Below are 14,924 nucleotides of genomic sequence, written 5' to 3'. Positions count from 1 at the left end.
GTGATGACAGGCAATACAGACTATTCTTCTATTTTTTTTGAAAAGTTTTTTATTGCGTCATCACTGTGTTCCTATTTGGTGATAATGACTTGAGGGAAGAAGGGGAAAATGAATTGTTGTTGAGTTCTCTTATTATAAATACAAAGTAAATCCATGTGATGCAATCCTTGTTGTACTCCAATGTAATGTAGTACTACTTTTGTCGATTGGCTTGGTTTAACAATGCCAACATCTATTTGAGCATCTTGACAAATGATGGAAGACTTGGCTGTTGGTTGAGAGGAAAGTATTAAATCACAATCGCTGTCTCCAAAATTAGATAAAAAGATTGAAACTGTGAATGGTTCCATAAGAGCCACAGATTGCTTGTCATACTTGATGGAGGCGAAAAGACCACGTTTAAGTACAGCAATCCATGGAGCGTCAATATAACTCTTAAACCTTGTGGAGTGCTTTGACTGTTGATGATGATTATTGTTCTCATGTGATTCTTCTGTATGATTCTTAATGCTGTATGTGACCTCAATACGAGATTTGTAGAGACCTAAACTATCGTCCCATATCAGAGAATTATTGCCAGATGGCGTAGAGTCGCCACTATTTTGGGCACTGCTGTTGAGACTTCTTATTGTGTTAAAAAAAAGATTTGTAATTGGTTTTCTGTTCTGAAGCTTTTCAATAATTTCATCCATATTTCTATAAATTGGTGAAATGAGCAAGTTGGTTGTATACTGTTCATAAGGTTTTAACTCTAATGGAAATTGAGACTTTTCAATAAAACAATTAAATAAATCATAAATAGCATTTGGTGGAGGAGAAATAATATGATTGGCAGTTGTGGTGTTTTTGAGTTGAGATTCATCAGCATTGGAGAGCAGTGTTTGTTGTGTATCACCTGGTGTACAATATTTGCAAAACTTGGCATTGGCTAGATTGAGTTCAATTTTTTCAATTTTGATGGATTGGCTCTCACAAGTGTTTTCTAGGATAAGTTGAATATAATTTTTCATGTTCATCAGTTTGGTTTTTGAAGAAAGCTTGAGAGACTTTCTAAGAGCTATTGGTTTGCAAAGAGCACACAAAAATATTCTGGATGGAATGTACTGTTGACTTGTATCGTAGGAAACCAAAAAATCTAAATCAAAGTTGTTAACCATACTGAAGGGAGATTTTACATCAGCTAATGATCTGACCATGCTATCAGAAAATTGATCTGATGGAATAAATATTTCTGAGATAACAAAGAATGGATTTCTGTTCAAGTCATTGAAAGGAATATCAATACTGAATGGAAATGTTAATTGAATAGTTCCATCATCTTGAGTTTTGTCTTGATCGTTCGATGTTTCATAACCCTTATTCTCATATTCATTAGCAGTCATCTCCATAAATATACTTTGTGAATTCACAGCTTGCTTTGCAACAAAGTTGCTCTTAAACAAATAAAAGTCAATGAACTCCTTGCTGGAATCAAAGTATTTGATATCAATGGAGGTGGCGCTATTGGAGGTCCCAGAAGATGATGGAGTTGTAGATTTCACACTCTCTGGAAATCTTGAAGAAATGTATGTTTTGATGTGTAGTTTAGAAAATAAATCTCTCCAAACTTTCTTTGCTTTTGTTAATAAGAGCTCTCTTTGCTTTTCATCCAACAACAATAAATTATTTGTTGGTAAATATTCTTCTGCACTAGCATTTACATCCTTATCGGGTTTGATATCAAATATATTTGTAAAAGTTGAGAATAAATATCCATTTGAAATATCCGATGACGTATTTGATCCAGGAATATTGGCAGTCAGAGGAGATGATAAATCTCGGTCAATAAAGGAAAGAGGAGATTGATGCACTTGCTGTTGATATTTCACTGCTGCAGCAATATCAAATACTTGTGCTGATGGTTTCATGATTATATTTCCCACTAATTTTCCTCCTTCAAACACCACTGATCGATGAATATCGCTATGAACAGCAGATGTAAATTCAATAGAATAATCAACCAGCAACGGAAGTAATTTCTCCATTCTCAATTCGTTTTCAGAGAACTTTCCCGATGGATTATACACACCTCCAGCCGTTGAAGGTGAGCTCGGAACACTAAAGGTATTCAGACCTGATGGCGAAGAGCGCGAACTGGTCAATAGAGTGGTGGGTGAGTGACTCATTTTTTTGGAAATAAGATGATTTCTTTTTTCTCCTCCATTTCTTTCTCAATGCAAGTTGAAAGAAAGGTGTAGTACTTTACCGTGTGTCACCGCATCAAAAGCTAATGCAAGAAGTTTTTAGGTGGCATCAAGCCTGTTTCGCTGGGGTTTCGCTCAGCGTTTGGTGAAGGCCTGCTATGCGGCAAGAACAAAACCACCCTCAAAAAAATGCTTCCCAACAACAATAACAGCAATGGAAGTACAGCCTCTCCGTCGGGTGATGCTATGATCGGTCCGAATCACCACCATCATCATCATAGCGAACAGGTTCCATCAAAACACTCTCATGATTCAAACAAATCGGATCCAATGAATAGTATTGCTACAACTAATTATTCCTTCAATGCTCCATCATTGGTTTCCGTAAATTTTAATAATCCAAATATTAAAAAAGAATTGTTATTGATGATCGCTGGATATCTGAATTGTGAAGGATACAATACATCAGCTATAACGTTATTGGAGGAATGCCAAGCAAAACAAAAAAGAGAAGCCCAAAAACATTCTTTAATTGAATCAATTTGTTCCGATATGAGAGACGGTAATTGGTCAAGCGTGGATAATGCACTTCAAGATTCTTTCAATAGTACTACTATTGGCGTAAACACCAATTCAACGATATCCAAGTCAACTTTGTATGCAATTTACAAGCAATATTATTTTGAATTGATCGAAGGTGGAGAGTATCAAAAGGCCTTCTCAATACTAAATAAGAGATTGAAGCCACTGAAATCGGTTTCCACAAAAGAGGAATTTTCAGATCTATGTCTTTTGTTGACATGTAGGAGCGTGAACGAGGTAGATAGATTTCAAGAGTGGAAAGGAAACATTTCAAACAACTCAATTTTAACATATGGAGGCTATACCTCACGAGATGCTTTAATTGAAAAGATACTTTATGAGTACAAACGAGAAGAAAGTCTTTCCATTTTATTTGAGGGAGACACGCACCAAATTTCTAGTGTCGTGCCTCAAAACAGACTGCTGGAACTACTCCATCAAGCTGTAAATTATCAAGCAATCGAATCAGCTAATTACATGGAAAACAGAACTCACATCTCAGAGAGATTTAGAGGTACTAGAGGACCGAATGCTGTGTCGTCTCTTTTATTTGATTATGAAACTTTGATAATACCAAATTCTTTATATAATACATTCAAAGGGCATAAAGAAAATGTAAAGTGTGTAGAATTTATTGGAAAGCAGGGATTATATTTAGCTTCATGCTCTAGCGATCATACCATCAAAATTTGGAATACTTTGGCACATCCAAGCATAATTACGTCAGGCTCATCCAACGACAAGCCTGAGGATAGCACTTCTCCTACAGCTAAATCTGAAAATCAATCACTTTTGGAACCAACGAGCTATGAGAACGACCCGTTAATAGTGTCGCTAGAAGGCCATTCTAATAGGGTCTGGGATTTATCGTGTTCATCCTCAGGAAATTTATTGGCCTCTGCATCTAGTGATGGCACTGTAAAAATTTGGGATGTCAAGAATATTATCGAAAACAAAAGTCACAGCAGAGTAGTCAACAACTTTTCTCATTCCATTGAAATCAATGCCAATGGAATTAAATCAGATCTATATAGTGCTGAGTTTGATCCAAATGGAAAATATATCGCCACAGGAGGTTACGATAATGTTGTGATTCTATACGATTTAGAAAAAAACACAGTTGTGAAGAGATTTGAAGGTCATAGATCGTCAGTATGCTCTGTTGTGTTTAATCCATTTGGAAATTTGCTGATAACAGGAGGAAAAGACAAATCCATCAAATTTTGGGATATTTCAAGTGGTGAATGTATTGCATCCATTGATAAGCATCTAGGTGAAGTTACTGGTTTACAAGTCAACAAAACAGGAGACAAACTGCTTTCTTGCTCAAAAGACAACCTAAACAGGCTGTGGGATATAAGAAAATTGGAAAGCACAAACCAACAATCGTTGGTACAGCAAAAATTCAAAGGCCATCAAAATGCTTACAAGAACTTTATTCGATGCAAATTCGGTCCCAAAGAAAGGGTGGTAATTAGTGGTAGCGAAGATGGTTATGTGTACATTTGGGACTCTCTTACTGGTCAACTGGTCCAAAAACTTGGATCCAGCAACAAATTTTCTAATTTGAACGGCGTTTTCAATGGAACCGTTTTTGATGTTGCTTACAATGCACATCAGGGATTGATCGCTAGTGCAAGCGAAGATAATTTGGTCCGACTCTTTAATTACAAAGGAATGCATTGATTGAGGTAATTTAAATAGATCTGATTTTAGGATTGGATTGGCTGATAGAAAGTTCAAAAATAATCGCTGGAGCAATCCGATCCGTCGATCCTGGTTAATTAAATTACCTCATTAGAATCTTGAAATTGTCCTTATTATTTATTGACTGTATTTCTTGTGAAATTAAACATTTGATGGTTTTCTCTTTCTCCTCTTTGAAGAATGTTGCAAAGTATATGCAGTAGCTAGAGGGTGGGCCTTGGCCATTTCTTCCATTAATTTTTCTTTTTCTTGTTCACTCTTTACCTTAGGTACAAGGTTGTCAACTGAAGCAACAAGAGGGTTGATTGGCATTTTCATTGCTTGATCAAAGAGATAATCAACATCATCATTCTCCATGGCTGTTATTGTCTTGTCACCAAGATTAGGAATTGGAACAGGTTCTCCATCTCCTCCAAGAATATCTTCTTCCTCTTCTGGTCTACGAGCCCTTTGTTTTGGTTGTTCTGCTGGTTCCTCTACGTCAGATGTCTTGCTAACAGCATTCATAAATTCCAAAGTTGCAGAGTCATCGAGTGTCTTCAATTGACTCTCTGTAGAAATAGGTTCATTGGATAAAACAGACTTCATATCTCGCAATAATCTATCAAATTTAGAATAATCAACACCCTCTACTAATTCAGGTTTAGCTTTTTCGAATCTCTTTAGAAGAGCATCAGGAATAGTGGTGGGTATTTTGAAATCTTCCTCAGGTTCATCCTCCCAATCTAGTTCTAACTGGTCCAAGTCATAGTTAACTTCCATATCATCAAGAGATTGTTCCACCTCCTCTTCTTCTTGTTCTGCCAGTTCTGGCATCTCTGTTTGTGGCTGTTCTGTTGGTACCTTGGACTCACCAGACAGGTAATCATTTAAGTCCAATAATTGTCCAGTATCTTGACCCAAACGATGTTCTAAAAAGGCCATGTGGTTTGCGAAAACCTTAGCATTAGGATAGAGTGGATCTTCACCAATGCTTTCTCTTCTCAAATGTTGTCTTTCTTTTCCTACTCTCAAATATTCAAGAGCAACTTCATCGTTAATACCAAACTTTCCTTCTCCGAACATTGTTGGTACAACAATACGAGCTGGATTTAATTGATTGTCAATATGTCTATCGATATTTTCTGGTGTAATAAAGAATTCAGCCTCGGAAACTAATCTCCTCAAGTTGTCCCTTCTTTTACTTTGTTCTATAGCCTCTAAATTAATTGCTCTTTGAGCTCGTTCCATTCTCGCTCTTTCAAACTCCTCCTTCTGAATTTGCATCATTCTCTCATGTTTTTGTATGTTTTGAATTGCGATGGCACGTTTATGTTCACGGTAGGTTAAAACTCTTTCTCTGTGCTCGGCAAATTCCTTTCTAGATTTTTCATCTTGTTGTTGTTTTGCTTGTTCAACATATTGCTTGTATTTCTTTCGCACGTCTGTCATTTGTTCTTTGTGCTTTCTTTCTCCTACTTTGGCATAGCAAGCCTTCTGTGTACAAATGTACAAAGGAACAAAAGACTTGTGAGAAAGATGATGATGACCCAGCGAATTGCCCGTTGATGACGAGAATTGTTTGGTGATGGAGCGCAGCATTTTTTCTTTCAAAACAACGTTTTCAATTTTCGCCCATTAAATTGAAAATTAAATATTAATAATCATAAAATTTATATCCATGTGGTATTCCTTGATTGTATGGATGCTGTGAGTTGATATCATGACATGATGAGTTTGGATTTCCGTGCTGATGATGAAATTGTGAAGAAGGTGAAGTAGCGAGAGCCGGCTTTCCAGGTACGCCCTTCAAAAAATTATTCAACAAAAAAAATTACTCAATTTTAAAATCAAATGGGAAAGTACGCTCAACTGGTGATTGGACCTGCAGGCTCTGGCAAATCCACGTATTGCCAAACCATTCAAGAACATGCGAACAGTACTAAAAGAGTTATTCATGTTGTAAATTTAGATCCTGCTGCAGAAGAATTTAAATATCAATGTGCATTTGATATCCGAGACTTAATCACCTTGGAGGATGTGATGGAAGAATTTCAACTCGGCCCCAATGGTGGTCTTGTTTATTGTATGGAATATTTGATGCAAAATATGGAGGATTGGTTTTCGGAAGAGTTGAATGATTATGAAGACGATTATTTACTTTTTGATTGTCCAGGACAGATTGAACTTTACAGTCATGTTCCGATCATGCAACTTTTCGTAAAAGAATTGGAAAGAAGAGGATACAGAGTGTGTTGTGTGTATTGCATGGATGTGCAATTTATTGAAGATGTTACTAAATATATCAGTGGAATTACCCAAGCTTTATCTGCCATGATTCAATTTGAGACTCCTCACGTGAATGTTCTCACAAAATGTGACACTGTTAAGGGCAATCAAGAAAGACAAAAGGTTTTGCAAAATCTTAAAGTTCCAGACAAGACAGAATTACTCTATGCATTGGAGAAGGAGACGAATCCTCACAAGAAGAATTCACCGTTTTCTAGACTAAATCATGCTATTGTTTCATTGATTGATAATTTTAACATGGTTGGATTTTTAGAGCTTGATATTTCTGATGAAGAATCTATTGACTATATTCTTTCATATGTTGACATGACCATACAGTATGGAGAAGACGAGGAGGCAAAAGAACCCAAGGAAGATTATGGTGAACCCCAAGAGTAAACTGGTTTTTCTATTCTGGAGATTTTAGCTCCCAGTTTTTTGTTCATCTTATCTTCCAGCCTTCTTCTTCTTCGGTACAGTTTTGTGAATGTTGAATTTGAACTTCCATCTGTTGTTTATGGTTTCGATGATACTTCTTTTCTCTTGATTACGTCTTTCTAGCTCCATTGCTTTGAAGGAAAACTAGACACCGTCCTGGTGGATATATTGACAAAGTTAAAAAAGGCACCGCCAAAAATTTACATTGTGTCCACCTTTTTATTACAAGTACTCATTTCCAACATAAATCCCCGCCCAATGCTCGTGATCTGTAGTGAACCCTTAAAAAATAATAAAACAAAAAAACAAAAGAACAACAAAATGAACCACATGCACCAAAACAATAACGACGCTCTCTTTTGCGGTGAAGGCAATCAGATCAGAAATAGGTAGGTTGTATTTTCAAGTCATGGGATCACTCATTGTTGCCGTATTAGACCAAGTATCAAAGTGCGAGAGGCTCCTGGAGGATCAAGCGGTTATAACTTTATTACAGGCGAAACCAAAGAAGCAGGGTCAAATCAAAGAAGCTCAAATGTGGTTTCAAGCACTCCACAGTCTCCACAGACCAACAACCGAAATCCAAGAAAACAACAGCAAGAGGTTACCGGTAAAATTGGTTCAACTGCCTCCGTGCAAGTTGCACAAACCAATGCCAACACAGCATCATCCCGCCCTTTACATTCACAACAACATCAAAGTGAACCTACTGCTTTGTATTGTTCAGAGGGCAATCAAGTTAGATCAAGACCAAGTGTTAGGGTAGCCCCTCAAAAGAAGGACAACATTAGCTTTTACTGAGTTAATTTTGTACAGAAAATTCTTTTTAGTGTATCGGGAGGACCGATGCATAAAATTCTAATTTCTGAATACCATTGCTCCTCTTGTTTTTTCTGGAAATAGGGAGTGTAATTGTGTTGTAATTTAATGTTTCGTTTTTTCTTGAATTCTTCAATCTTTGCATCGTTTTCTTCTTCAAATCTTCTCGCTCTCTCTTGCACTTCCGAGTTTTCGAGCTCCGACAAATTCGCTTGTTCATGCATGAAAACATCATATTCCACCAATTCTCCTTGATGATATTCTTGAATGGAAGGTTTATTGGGTAAAGCGGAGGAGGAAGAACAAGGCTTGTCACTCTTGTCATCACCATTCAGTTTAATCACCTCGTGAGAACCTTTGATGATCTTTCTTTGGGACATTTTTGTTTTCCGAATCAAAACAACAAGAAAAAATGTTGCCATCACAACCGACTGCTTCGGAAGGTCTCGGTAAAGCAACACCGATCAACTACATTGAATTATTCTCAAAAGTAAAAAATTTCTTATACAATGAGGAGGTGTTGAAAGACTCTGATGAAAATATTATTCAACAAGCATGCTCTCAACATTATATAAAATTAGAGAACAAGGGATATTCGTACTTTCCTGACTTTTTGTTGTACAGTAAATCTTTGAAATCGGAGCTTGATGTTTTGATACTCAGTTATAACAAGATACAATCAATACCGCCTGAAATTATTCAATTTGAAGCTCTAAAAGTTTTAGACTTGAGCCATAATCACTACATCAAAAACTTCACATACGAATTAATGAATTTAAAGAATTTAAAGGCACTGGATTTGAGTTACAATAGAGTAGAGAAAATACCAGATGCTTTCTTTGAAAAGATGATATCTAAAATAATGGTATTGAAATTGAGTAGTAATCATATCAGTTTTATTGGGAACGGAAATTGGGCCAATTTAACATCCACTTTGATAGAATTAGATTTAGAAGATAACAAACTGTCCATCATTCCGCATAGCATTTGCGATTTAGTTAACTTGACCTGTTTGAATTTCGCAGGCAATCATATATCTGTGATTCCGAATGAGTTTCACAAATTGACCAAATTAAAGCAACTCTACTTGAATAGAAATAGAATTAGAGAGTTACCCACCATGGATCTAGAAGATGGGCGTTCTGTGTGTGTTTTTTACAACATGAGAGGGCTTGAACACCTTGACATTTCTCGAAATTCAATTCATGCAAGAGATTTGAGAGGCTTAGGATCGCTTACTTCCCTCAAAGCCTACTTATTCTCAAACAACAAGCTGACACATCTTTCAAGCAGATTTGAGATTACAAATTTGTGCAAAAACCTCCAGATTATTAACATTTCAAATAACGAGCTTCAGCAATTACCTACAATACTTGCAGATGTATGTTGATTTTAAGCGGTTTATTATGTAATTCTCTGATTTTACCATTGAACAGACTGTCGGAAAATACGTGACAGAATTGAATATTTCAAACAATTATATATCAACGTTAGGAGAAAATTTTGGAAAGTTCACAGCGCTGAAACGTTTACTCATGTCAAAAAATTATATCACCCGATTACCTACCTCATTTGGACGATTAGTGAACTTGGTTGTGCTAAAAGCAAGCCACAATGAAATTTCTTTCATTGATGAGGAATGTTTCAATGAAAACATGAAAGAACTCAAAGATATTGATTTGGATTATAATTGTTTAAAGCAACTTCCAAGAAGTATTGGAACACTTGAAAGTTTAATCTCCTTACGTGTGGAACACAATGAATTGGTTACTCTACCCGATACTATTGTCAACTGTCCTTATTTGTACGGTATTTACGCTGCGTATAATGAGATATCAAGCCTTCCTGAGAACATTGGATCGTGTAAATGGCTAAGAAAAAATCCACGTAGGTATGTAATGTTGAACGAACGAAGGTTGTCAAGGTTTGAATGTGCAAATCTTTCAAGAATATAATTTCTTGAAAACTCTCCCTCAAAGCTTGAAAAATCTAAAATATTTGGAAATTATGCATTTTGATAACAATTCCAAAGAACTCATTGAATTCATGAGAAATCAAATAGAGCTAGACAAAATTGAGAAAGAGAGACTTCTTGCTGAATACACAGAGAAGTATGAACGGTTCAAAAATCAGTCGAAGGGCTTCTTGGAAAAAATCAGCAGTGTACGTAGAAAGAAAGAAAGCGACAACACTGCTGGTAATAATGAGGCCATATCATCAACTTCAGTGGTGCCTGCGAGTACTGGTTCGAACAACCTTAGTACAAAAGATCATAATGCTTCTTCATCGAATTTAATGGCAGAGTCATCTTCACAACAAGGCGTAGAAATGAAAACTCCTGCTGAATTCATGGCAGAGCAAACATTTCTGTCTGACATTTTGAAAACCAAAACTAAGGAAGCAATTCAATGGAGAAGAACACAATGAGTTTTACTTTTTCTTCTTTTTCTTTATATCTTGATCCATTAGCTTGGAAAGCTGCTCGAGAGTTGGTTCAAATTCTGCTTTTGTGGTGAAGGCCCACTTTCTTTCAAGGTCGTACGATCGTCGTCCTTCTGGAGAAAAAACTTGTACAACAATATTACCTGCATCGACGACCATCCAATTTGTATCCGTTTCACCTTCAATTTTTGGCTTTAATTTATAGAGTTGTCGTTCATGAAGAGCATCAACAACACTTTTAGCCAATGTTTTCATGTGTCTGTAACTGCTTCCAGTAACAAAAACTAAATATTCTGCAAATGAACACTTCTCGCTCAGATCCATTACTAATAAATCCAAACCGAAATGTTTGTCCATCAATTCACACACTTCATAAATTGTTAATAAACGTTTGGACTCCTCTGTAGTTAACAGTTTCAGTGTGTCTTCCGGATATCTATCTTTAAACTCCTCAGGCATTTCAACAACAGGAATTTCTACAGAAGAGGGTTCTACCTCTTGTTGCAGCTCATGTGGTAATTCGATTGAATTAATGTCTTGAATAGATTGTTCCTCAACCACTGTTGTAGTAGTAACAGGCGACGACGATGACACTTTTTTAACTTTCTTCCTTGGCTTCTTCTCGACCACTTCAGCTTCATAATGTTTTGATCGTTTTTCATACTCTGCTAATAAAGAATCAATGGATGCCTCTGTCGAGCCTGGTGATTCTTTTTTGGTTATTTTTCTAGCATAATCCCTAGTAATTGTTTCATGCTGATGATGTATGAATGTTGTCGTAAAATTATTCCATCGGAATTGAACAGAGCATGAGCTAAACACACGGGATGATGAAGCAGCTGAGAAGAATCGTCTCGTTAATCCTGATTGAAGCATTTTTTTGAAGTGGATAAGTTGAATGTGTTCAAGAAATTGAAAGGAAAACCATTGCAGGTCAAATCTAGAAACTCTTTTTATTCTTCGTTTCCTTCATCGTCGTTTTCATCATCAACCATGGCATCATCTTCCTCATCATCTTCAAATTGGTCATCTTCAAACTCATGACGTGAAGACTGTGTACGATGAGATGGTGTGGCTTTTTTGGATTGCACAAGAGACCCTAACAACACCGATATAATGTCACCTCGCTTCGATTTGTCAATAATTTTAACTTGACTTCCAAAGTTTGAATATTTGGTTGGTTCATTGTATGTCCTGCAGGCAAATTCGAAGGCTCTGTTAAAAGTTCGAATCTTTTGATGATTTTGGTGAAGCCCACAAATGTAAACTTGATTTCCAAGTTGTTTTATGAGAATCACATGTACTTTTCCAAATAATTTGTTGTACTGTTGAATGTTAATGATGATTTCGTCAACAAATGTTTAAAAACAAACCTTCACAAGTTTCATAAAATGTTGAGTTAATTGGAAAAACGCGACCGGTGATATGCTAGTTTCGGTCTCAGAGTGAATGGCAGTGCTCGAGGAAAGACTCCAATGTTGTTGATCGATCTGTGATGCAAATGCAAGGTTAAAGTGAGAAAGATTAATACTTGTCAAATCGATAACAATAAATTCACGAGTATGAGTGTACGCCTTGTTCTCCATGACCATTTTGAAAATGTCATTCATGGCTTGTCTCATTTGTTTCGCTTTTGTAATTCCTTGTTCGATTAGTTGCTTATTTTCTTTTGCATTAATGATGCTATTAGAAATTGTAGTTAATAGATTTTGAGGTGGAACAATTTGCATCATTCCTAAAAGAGCAAATACTTGATCACTTGCAGTAAGAGAAAAGGCCTGTTCATAAACTCTTTCGAAAGAATTAAATACAATCGAGGAGAGATGATATTTGTTCTTCTCTTTTTTGACAGCATCAAGGAAACGGTCTTTTGTTGCTCCAGGAAGTGCTTGCCATGGTGAAGTTGCATCTTGTAATTTAATTCCTAAATCAGCAATGAATAGTTTCATTGCCTCAATGCCACTGTTCAGCCATGTGTTGAAGGCTCTAGCCACTAGAGTTGAGTTCAAGCAAGCATCAAAAATAGTCCATTGTCGTAATAGTTCAATATTTAAATCATTATATTTGTGTCTTATATAATCCCCATCAAGAGGTATCGAAATACCATCTATTGACTTTTCATTTGATTTGTAAGCGAGGTCACATGATAATTTAGAGTAATAGTCTGGATATTCATTATCCGAAAGTCGATCGAATAAATAATGGAAGGTCACGGAAACGATGGCAGCCCATCTCATTGAAAGAGAAATTGAATGTTGATCCAAAAAGGAATAGAGAAGGAATGCCGAGGGTTTGCTAAATCCATCGCTATTGTTATATAATATGACTCGTTCTTCTCGAGTATTTGCAAAGTAATGTTCTTCAATTTCCGACAAAATAGATTCATTATCCATAGCCATGTCTGAATCATATCCCTCTCCACTAGAATTACTTTGAACCTCATGCTCATCTTCTTCTTCCTCATCATGGACAATAAAATCTGCCATCTCCTTATCAGCGTTTATATCATCATCTTCATCCTCAATGAAATGATCTTCATTGAGGGCTTCATCGGGATTAAGAGTGATTTTTTCTACCAATTCGCAAGCACTCGCATCAAACACAGAAGAGGAAGGATTAAAGGCTTCTGAACCATCCTCTTCGGTTCCTTGTATAATATCATCTACAAAACTCTTCTTTACAAATAAATAACGACCATGATGTTCTTCATCTTTATCCACGATCAAATGAACGTTTCTCACTTGTTGAAGAGTAGTAAACACATTACATAAATAGAAAGGTCGACAAGCATCCAAAACAAAGAAGTGTTTGTCTTTGTACTTTTTAAAATCCTTATATTGTCCACCACAATTAATCAAGAAGAAAATAGTCTTATCATTATTGTTTTCAATATTCCGAGTAATATCCTCATGATTGCTCACTAACACTGCTGCATAGCTTCCGAAAAATCTGTCCGATTGATACACAGATGATAAAATATGAAATGCAGCCAAAGCATCAACGTCTAGAGAGGCAACCATGAAAATGGAGTCTCGGTATGGAATCTCGCTCACTACATCACGAATTCCTTGCAGTGATGTTAAAAAGGAAGTGTGCTGCAAGGAGGGAGTGGTGGCGGCGAAGGTGTGAAACATTTTTTTGAATTTTGAATTTAAATTTTGGCGCCAAAATATTTTTAGTAACGGCTGAACTTGTCACGTACCAAACAGTCTCAACACAATCAAATAGGAGGGCTAATGATGGTGCGCAGAGTTTCGTGTTGATCTCTACGTCGAGAATGTCAAACATCAAAAAATGTCAAAACGTGAATACACAGTCGTTGTTGTAGGTTCGTTTCACACAAAGTTTACATTTCACAAATAGAGCATTTTCGTGTGTGAATCATTTTAATAGGTCCTGGAGGTGTTGGGAAAACGTCGATCACGATCAATTTAACGGAAGGTAGATTCGAAGAAGAATACAATCCAACCATTGGTAAGATCCGAAACGAACGAATAATTATTATTATTGAATTTAAAATATATTATTTGATATTATGAATGATATTTAAAAAAAGAGGATGTAAGTGTCATGATGATGATGACATGAATCGACAACACATGTTTGTTCAGAGTTATCAAAAAGTATTGAATGTAAATAATGAAAGAGTGTTATTAAATATTATTGATACAGCAGGTCAAGAAGATTATCAGGTAAGCAAATTATTGCCCTATTCAACCTTGACATGATGATAATTCATCACTTAAAGGTGGTAAGTATAATTAAAATAGAAAATTGAATTTACAAGTTTCAAAAATTGTAAAAAAAGATTAGAGATCAACACTTTAGATCAGGAGATGGTTTTTTATTGTACGTTTTTTATTTCTTAAAGATTCAACATTTTTGTGATCATATTAAATGAAAAGAGTGTTTGATGTCACTTCAAAAAAGAGTTTTGAAGAAATTCCAAGTTTCTATGAAAATATCCTTAAAAGTAAAGAAGGATCTGAATATCCTGTAGTTTTATGCGGAAATAAGTGTGACTTACCAGCTAGTTCAAGAACTGTGACAGAGGTCGAAGCTAAGAAATTATGTGAAACCAATGGATGGATGTATTTTGATACTTCTGCAAAGGTAAATTGATTCATTCATTCAAACATATTCACACTTTGCATTCAAATCATGTATTGAACTTTTCATATAATTTATTGGATATATTGAACTTTTCATATAATTTATTCTCACATTACTCAACAACATGCACGTTTCACAAAACAACAGCAAGGATTGAATATACAAAAATCATTTGAGACTCTTTGTAAAATGATTATTGATTTTAACACTGAAGATACAGACACAGGCGGTGGAAATCAGAAAGAAGAAGAAAAACCAAAGAAAAAAGGATTTCTTTCCAAACTCTTCAAAAAGAAGTAACTTTTGCAGATAGGTTAAATTCCAATTAGAAATCATCTAAAATGATTGTTATTACTGATCCCACTCATAATA

The 14,924-nt window shown here is 35.8% G+C and overlaps 9 protein-coding genes across 9 annotated transcripts; 5 read left to right on the top strand and 4 right to left on the bottom strand.

Moving 5' to 3' along the window:
• Positions 1 to 71: 71 nt before the first annotated feature.
• Positions 72 to 2,165, bottom strand: FDP41_005204 (uncharacterized protein; the record flags this gene model as incomplete). Its single annotated transcript, XM_044708704.1, has 1 exon — positions 72 to 2,165. One exon carries the CDS (start codon positions 2,163 to 2,165, stop codon positions 72 to 74), a length of 2,094 nt encoding a protein of 697 aa, XP_044560590.1.
• A 207-nt stretch (positions 2,166 to 2,372) lies between these two features.
• On the top strand, positions 2,373 to 4,451 carry FDP41_005203 (uncharacterized protein; the record flags this gene model as incomplete). Its single annotated transcript, XM_044708703.1, has 1 exon — positions 2,373 to 4,451. The coding sequence occupies one exon, from the start codon at positions 2,373 to 2,375 to the stop codon at positions 4,449 to 4,451; it is 2,079 nt and encodes a 692-aa protein (XP_044560589.1).
• A 162-nt stretch (positions 4,452 to 4,613) lies between these two features.
• FDP41_005202 (uncharacterized protein) lies at positions 4,614 to 6,053 on the bottom strand (the record flags this gene model as incomplete). Its single annotated transcript, XM_044708702.1, has 1 exon — positions 4,614 to 6,053. One exon carries the CDS (start codon positions 6,051 to 6,053, stop codon positions 4,614 to 4,616), a length of 1,440 nt encoding a protein of 479 aa, XP_044560588.1.
• Positions 6,054 to 6,305: 252 nt separating this feature from the next.
• Positions 6,306 to 7,139, top strand: FDP41_005201 (uncharacterized protein; the record flags this gene model as incomplete). Its single annotated transcript, XM_044708701.1, has 1 exon — positions 6,306 to 7,139. The coding sequence occupies one exon, from the start codon at positions 6,306 to 6,308 to the stop codon at positions 7,137 to 7,139; it is 834 nt and encodes a 277-aa protein (XP_044560587.1).
• Positions 7,140 to 7,499: 360 nt separating this feature from the next.
• On the top strand, positions 7,500 to 7,979 carry FDP41_005200 (uncharacterized protein; the record flags this gene model as incomplete). The annotated part of the gene is made up of 2 exons (XM_044708700.1): positions 7,500 to 7,567; positions 7,616 to 7,979. 2 exons carry the CDS (start codon positions 7,500 to 7,502, stop codon positions 7,977 to 7,979), a joined length of 432 nt encoding a protein of 143 aa, XP_044560586.1.
• Positions 7,980 to 8,409: 430 nt separating this feature from the next.
• Positions 8,410 to 10,424, top strand: FDP41_005199 (uncharacterized protein; the record flags this gene model as incomplete). The annotated part of the gene is made up of 3 exons (XM_044708697.1): positions 8,410 to 9,378; positions 9,434 to 9,884; positions 10,030 to 10,424. 3 exons carry the CDS (start codon positions 8,410 to 8,412, stop codon positions 10,422 to 10,424), a joined length of 1,815 nt encoding a protein of 604 aa, XP_044560585.1.
• Positions 10,425 to 10,427: 3 nt separating this feature from the next.
• FDP41_005198 (uncharacterized protein) lies at positions 10,428 to 11,315 on the bottom strand (the record flags this gene model as incomplete). Its single annotated transcript, XM_044708696.1, has 1 exon — positions 10,428 to 11,315. The coding sequence occupies one exon, from the start codon at positions 11,313 to 11,315 to the stop codon at positions 10,428 to 10,430; it is 888 nt and encodes a 295-aa protein (XP_044560584.1).
• A 77-nt stretch (positions 11,316 to 11,392) lies between these two features.
• On the bottom strand, positions 11,393 to 13,573 carry FDP41_005197 (uncharacterized protein; the record flags this gene model as incomplete). The annotated part of the gene is made up of 2 exons (XM_044708695.1): positions 11,393 to 11,764; positions 11,813 to 13,573. The coding sequence occupies 2 exons, from the start codon at positions 13,571 to 13,573 to the stop codon at positions 11,393 to 11,395; spliced, it is 2,133 nt and encodes a 710-aa protein (XP_044560583.1).
• Positions 13,574 to 14,038: 465 nt separating this feature from the next.
• On the top strand, positions 14,039 to 14,852 carry FDP41_005196 (uncharacterized protein; the record flags this gene model as incomplete). Its single annotated transcript, XM_044708694.1, has 4 exons — positions 14,039 to 14,131; positions 14,248 to 14,288; positions 14,345 to 14,552; positions 14,700 to 14,852. The coding sequence occupies 4 exons, from the start codon at positions 14,039 to 14,041 to the stop codon at positions 14,850 to 14,852; spliced, it is 495 nt and encodes a 164-aa protein (XP_044560582.1).
• Positions 14,853 to 14,924: the final 72 nt, after the last annotated feature.

Source organism: Naegleria fowleri, assembly GCF_008403515.1.
Source record: "Naegleria fowleri strain ATCC 30894 chromosome Unknown tig43, whole genome shotgun sequence".
Lineage (NCBI taxonomy): Eukaryota > Heterolobosea > Eutetramitea > Acrasida > Naegleriidae > Naegleria > Naegleria fowleri.
The sequence above is the reverse complement of the archived record's forward strand: the minus strand, read 5'-3'. Positions and strand labels throughout refer to the sequence as shown.